The 6,414-nt window shown below is 42.4% G+C and overlaps 1 protein-coding gene across 1 annotated transcript; it reads left to right on the top strand.

The window, feature by feature from the left end:
- Positions 1-217: 217 nt before the first annotated feature.
- Positions 218-6,166, top strand: LOC120999252 (nicotinamide N-methyltransferase-like). The gene is made up of 3 exons (XM_040430124.1): positions 218-399; positions 4,928-5,135; positions 5,334-6,166. The coding sequence occupies exons 1-3, from the start codon at positions 249-251 to the stop codon at positions 5,755-5,757; spliced, it is 783 nt and encodes a 260-aa protein (XP_040286058.1). The 5' UTR covers positions 218-248; the 3' UTR covers positions 5,758-6,166.
- Positions 6,167-6,414: the final 248 nt, after the last annotated feature.

The raw sequence follows: 6,414 nt of genomic DNA on the forward strand, positions 1-6,414 counted from the left end.
ATTGATCATGCAAATTTCAAGAAGCCATAGCAGGCTGACAAATCCTTTCTAGGGATTCGAAGATCAATAATTTTTTGCCTGAATCTATTAACACATGTTCTCATGACTGACTTGTGATAATAGCTCATGAATGATGTAATATGTAATTATTCTTGCAAAACAAATTGCAAATTGATTCCTAGCAATGATATAAAGACACTGAGCTGCAATGATAGAGAGTCATTCTGTCTGAGACACAAGATTACACAATGGATTCCAGTAACTACAAGCTCTACCATAAACATGGATTTGATTCCAGACAGCATCTAGAGCATTACCTATCAGATAAACCTGACATGGCCTATGCAGAAGATCTCTTGATATTTCCCATTGAAAATCTTAAGAAAACTTTTGCAGAAGGTATGTATTTTTAATTTAGTACATTTACCCCCTTAACAGCGCAGCCAATTTTTATGTTTAATTTTTTCCCTCCCTGACTTCCAGGAGACATAATTTTTTTATACTTTTCCATTCACGCAGCCATATTGAGGGCTTGTTTTTTGTGAGATAGCCTATACTTTCTAATGGCACTATTTAATATGCCATGTAATTAGAAAAGAGAAAAGTTTTGAAAAAATGTATTCCGAAGCTTTGCCGAAGTTTGACAAGAAATTTGATTTGTTACTAATTAATTTGTCACGAATCGCTATGTTAAAACCCCATTCAGTCAAATTTCTATCAATCAAAGGGACCATTTTTAACTGGTGCTTAGACAGAAGTGAACCCGTCTAACGGCCGTTAAAAACGGTACTACGCTTATGCAATATGGCCTTTTGGGTTTAAAAAAAAAACCCAAAACACTCACCTCATTAACATGCTCACACAGAGGCAGTCCACTCCTCTCTTGATTGAAAAAAAGCCTGCCGAATGACCTCTGCTGAGCGTGATGTAGTTACTGCGTTTTCCCTGTGTGATTACGTGGTGATGTCATCGTCACCGCATGATCATGCTGGGAGCACGAGGAAAAGTCTTCACACACAGCGCAGGTCCTTTGGCAGGTCTTTTTCAATCAAGAGAGTAGTGGACTGCCTCTAAGTGATCAAGTGAATGAGGTGAGTGATTTCCCCCCCCCCCCTGTTCCTTCTAAGACAATTGCAGCCGCCATATTTGGAAAATTTGATTCGTTACCAAAAAAGCATGAGGAAATTCGGCTTCATTTAGAATCAAATTTTTCCTAAAATTCGGATCGAATTCCACTTCAGATGGTTCGCTTCGCTCAATACTACAGATAATGTTCTAGAAATCTGAAAAAAATTACTAATGGGGTGGAAATCGGAAAAAAACACAATTCTGCCATTTTATGGATTTTGTATGAGAAGGTAGGAAATGAGACATTACTTTTATTTTGTAGGTCATTATTAGTGTTGAGTGAAGCGAGCTTAAAACTTGAAACTGAACTCGGCTTCAGTTCCTAGGTACTAGTCGGAGGGTAATCTAGGGCATTTCCCCTTTGGCATTGCCCACCTTTGTGCCCCCTCACTGTAGTTTTACCCTTCTTTGTGCCCATCACAGTAGTTATGCCCTCCTTGTGGCCCCCTCACTGTAGTTATGCTCATCTTTGTGCCCACCACAGTAGTTATGCCCAGATATGTGCCCCTCACAGTAGTTATGCCATATAAGGCTACTTTCACACTAGCGTTCGGAGCGGATCCGTCTGATGTTTCATCAGACGGATCCGCTCCGATAATGCAGACGTTTGCATCCGTTCAGAACGGATCCGTCTGCATTATAGCTTAGAAAATTTTCTAAGTCTGAAAGTAGCCTGAGCGGATCCGTTCAGACTTTACATTGAAAGTCAATGGGGGACGGATCAGTTTGAAGATTGAGCCATATTGTGTCATCTTCAAGCGGATCCGTCCCCATTGACTTACATTGTAAGTGTGGACGGATCCGCTCGCCTCCGCACGGCCAGGCGGACACCCGAACGCTGCAAGCAGCGTTCAGGTGTCCGCTCACTGAGCGGAGCGGAGGCTGAACGCTGGCAGGCGGATGCATTCTCAGTGGATCCGCCTCCACTGAGAATGCATTGGGGCCAGACGGATGCGTTCGGGGCCGCTCGTGAGCCCCTTCAAACGGTGCGCACGAGCGGACACCCGAACGCTAGTGTGAAAGTAGCCTTAATAGATTAGGTGCTCCCTCACAATAGTTGTGCCAGATTAGGTGCCCCTGCAGTGGAGTTATGCCCACTTTTGTGCCCCTCACTCCCACAGACCCACACATACATTGCGCTGCTGGTAATGCTGGTCAGGATCTCAGAAGAACAGTGAGGAGCAGAGGGCTCCCTGCTTAACTTTGGAAACGAACGGCCCAGCAGTGATAAGAGCTGCCGGGCGGGTGCATCAACATACTTTGAAATAATCATTTATGTAAGCAGATGTTATTTTGTAATGCATTTCTTTTCTGATTAATGCTCCCATTCTGGGCTGCGGTCATGTGACCAGGTTCTTTCGAATTTTTTTTAATATGCTGTGATATTATAGATGTAGCAATCTCTATTTTGACACTCATAATGCATTAAATACCGTAACTATTGTTTTGCTGCAGTTGTCTACTTAATGTTAAGTGTCAAGCTAGAAATGACTGCATCTGTATGTTGATGAACAAGTCAAAGCAGAAACAGGTGCAGTGATAAGGGAGTGCCTATATAACCAGCTGGGTGAGAGGCAGGGATAGGTCTAGTGCAGGGATCAGCAACCTGAAACTACAACTCCCAGAATCCTCCTTTCACTTCTATGGAAGTTACAACAACAGACAAGTAAGAGTGCATGCTGGGAGTTGTAGTTTCACAGTGCCGAAGGTTGCTGATCACTGGTCTAGTGCATCATGTGTTTGGTTGGATACATCAACAGATACGGCTACATATACAGGTGAAACTTGAAAAATTTGAATATTGCGCAAAGTTCATTTATTTCAGTTAGGCAAATTAGGCTACTTTCACACTACCGTTCAGAGCGGGTCCTTCTGATGTCTGCACAGACGGATCCGCTCCTATAATGCAGACGTTTGGATCCGTTCAGAACGGATCCGTCTGCATTATAGTTTAAAAAAAAATCTAAGTGTGAAAGTAGCCTGAACGGATCCCTCCAGACTTTACATTGAAAGTCAATGGGGGACGGATCCGTTTGAAGATTGAGCCATATTGTGTCATCTTCAAACGGATCCGTCCCCATTGACTTACATTATAAGTCTGGACGGATCCGCTTGCCTCCGCACGGCCAGGCGGACACCTGAACGCTGCAAGCAGCGTTCAGGTGTCCGCTTGCTGAGCGGAGCGGAGGCTGAACGCTGCCAGACTGATGCATTCTGAGCGGATCCGCGTCCACTGAGAATGCATTAGGGCCGGACGGATGCGTTCGGGGCCGCTTGTGAGAGCCTTCAAACGGAGCTCACAAGCGGACACCCGAACGCTAGTGTGAAAGTAGCCTTAAAAGGTGAAACTAATATATGAGATAGACTTATTACATGCAAAGCGAGATATTTCAAGCCTTTATTTGTTATAATTTGGATGATTATGGCTTACAGCTTATGAAAACCCCAAGGTCACAATCTGAGGTACCCTTTGCTCAGGGGGTATGGATTAATTAGCTGACTAGAGTGCGACACTTTGAGCCTAGAATATTGAACCTTTTCACAATAATCTAATTAAGTTGCATTTATCCAACTCCTTTTAAGTTGCATTACTGAAATAAATGAACTTTTGCACGATATTCTAATTTTTCGAGTTTCACCTGTAGGATGGAAACAAACCAGAGTGATTGGCTTAGGCTGCGTTCACATGGGCGAGATTTCCGCGCGGGTGCAATGCGGTAGGTGAACGCATTGCACCCGCACTGAATCCGGACCCATTCATTTCTATGGGGCTGTTCAGATGAGCGATGATTTTCATGCATCACTTGTGCGTTGCGTGAAAATCGCAGCATGCTCTACATTCAGCGTTTTTCACGCAACGCAGGCCCCATAGAAGTGAATGGGGTTGCGTGAAAATCGCAAGCATCCGCAAGCAAGTGCGGATGCGGTGTGATTTTCACGCATGGTTGCTAGGGTACAGTCTATTCACTGTATTATTTTCCCTTATAACATGGTTATAAGGGAAAATAATAGCATTCTGAATACAGAATGCTTAGTAAAATAGCGCTGGAGGGGTTAAAAAAAATAAACAAATTAACTCACCTTCTCCTCTTGATCGCGTAGTTCCCAGTCTCTTCTGATGAGATGTCGGCTAAAGGACCTTTGGTGATGTCAGATCACATGCTCCAATCACATGGTCCATCACCGTGGTGATGTACCATGTGATTGGAGCATGTGATCTGACGTCACCAAAGGTCCTTTAGCCGACAGCTCATCATTACAGAAGTAAAGAAGAGACCGGGAACTACGCGGAGGAGGTGAGTTAATTTTTTTTATTTTTTTTTAACCCTCAATTGATCACCTACTATGCATTCTGTATATAGAATGCTATTATTTTCCCTTATAACCATGTTATAAGGGGAAATAATACAATCTACAGAACACCGATCCCAAGCCCGAACTTCTGTGAAGAAGTTCGGGTCTGGGTACCACAGTCGTTTTTTTATCACGCGCGTGCAAAAAACATTGCACCCGCACGATAAAAACTGAACATCGGAACGCAATCGCAGTCAAAACTGACTGCAATTGCATTCCTACTCGCGCGGGTTTTCCGCAACACACCGGGACGCATCCGGCTCTAATCCGGACACGCTCGTGTGAACCCAGCCTTACATGGAGAAAATTGGTCAGGAGAGTTAAAATTAAAAAAACAACTACATGTGCATATCTTTTAGAAACCTCAGTGATCCTGAATAATCACTGTTTATATACAATGTGTATAAGGGATTAACATATTTAATTTTTTATATTTTTTCTGCAGGTCATATTAAAGGAGATATCTTGATTGACCTCAGCATTGGTTCCATGGTTCACCCTCTGTATTCAGCCTGTGAGTTTTTCAAAAATGTAATTGTAATAAAGACCAGAGACAGATGCATCATGGAGCTAAAAAGATGGGTGGACAAACATACAGGAGCATTTGATTGGGGCCATGCGGCAAAACTTCATGTAGACATGGAAGAAAACAGGTGAAGTATTTGTTCAAATATTAGGAGTAAGGATGAGCCAACTGGTTTGGTCAGAATTTATGAGAAAGGTCAGACCACACAAAACTGAATTTTTGGTAAGATTTCAGAAGTCAGTAAAGAAAAATCAGATCTATATTCTATAAGCTTGACACTTCATACATGATGATGTTTACATTCTTTTTTTCTCATTTTTTTCAGTGACCAGTTACTGGACAAAGAAGTAAAAATGAAATCAGCACTGCAGCATGTTGTGAAATGTAACCTTGAGAAAGAAAATATAACAGATCCAATAGTGTTACCAGCAGCTGATTGTATCATCAGTGCTTGGCTTCTAGATGCTGTCTGCAAAGACCAAGATGATTACATCAGATATCTCAGGAAGTTCTCAAGGTTGCTGAAACCAGGAGGACACCTCATATTAATTGCGTCTTATGGCACAACATATGTCACAGTAGGGAAAGAAAAGTTTCATGCTCTCAGTTATGATGAAGAGTTTGTCAGGAAAGCTCTATCTGGAGAAGGTTTTGTTATTGATAACATTGAGGTTAAGGAGAGAACAGCTGTGTGTGACCTTCTGGACTATAAAGCCACTGCATTCATTGTAGCTCGAAAGGAGAAATAGGGCTGAGTAGAAACTTGAAATTACTGTAAAGGGGTTGTGCTGGCAGTTTATTTTGATGACTACACTGCTGATCAGTTTGTTCAAGAGGAGACAGAGCTCCATGCGAACACTGCTTCCTCTTCATTACTCTATGTGACGTTTCCCCTCTAACGATGGTGTCGTGTACTTACAAGTATTCGCTCCATTCACTTTAATGAGTACTTGCAATTAAACTGCACTTCTGAGATGATGAGCAGTGTAATGAAGAGGAAGAACCGCTTGCATGCAGCACAGCCTACTCTTCAAATAGCTGATCCTGAGGATAGGTCATCATTACAAACAGGCTGAACAACCCCTTTAAGTCTGCATATTAAGCTAGAGCTAATTTGAGCTGGTGTGTAATGCATTAAAACATGGTTTAATCAAATTACAGCTGTCTTCATGATGTTATTCAGAGAGAAAAGTTAGACAATTTTCTTTAATAACACCTGCCAGTTGAATCAATCTATTAAACCAAACATACTGCCAGGAAAGCTGAATCAGGCTTCAGTACAACAAGGGGTATGGCAAGCACTGAAAGCTAAAGAGCTGAGATGCACTGAAGTGCTAGTCCCCAGACCTCACTACTAGAGTTGAGTGAACCCGAACTTTAAAGTTCAGGTTCGTACCGAACTTTAG

Source organism: Bufo bufo, chromosome 1 (assembly GCF_905171765.1).
Source record: "Bufo bufo chromosome 1, aBufBuf1.1, whole genome shotgun sequence".
NCBI classification, from domain to species: domain Eukaryota; kingdom Metazoa; phylum Chordata; class Amphibia; order Anura; family Bufonidae; genus Bufo; species Bufo bufo.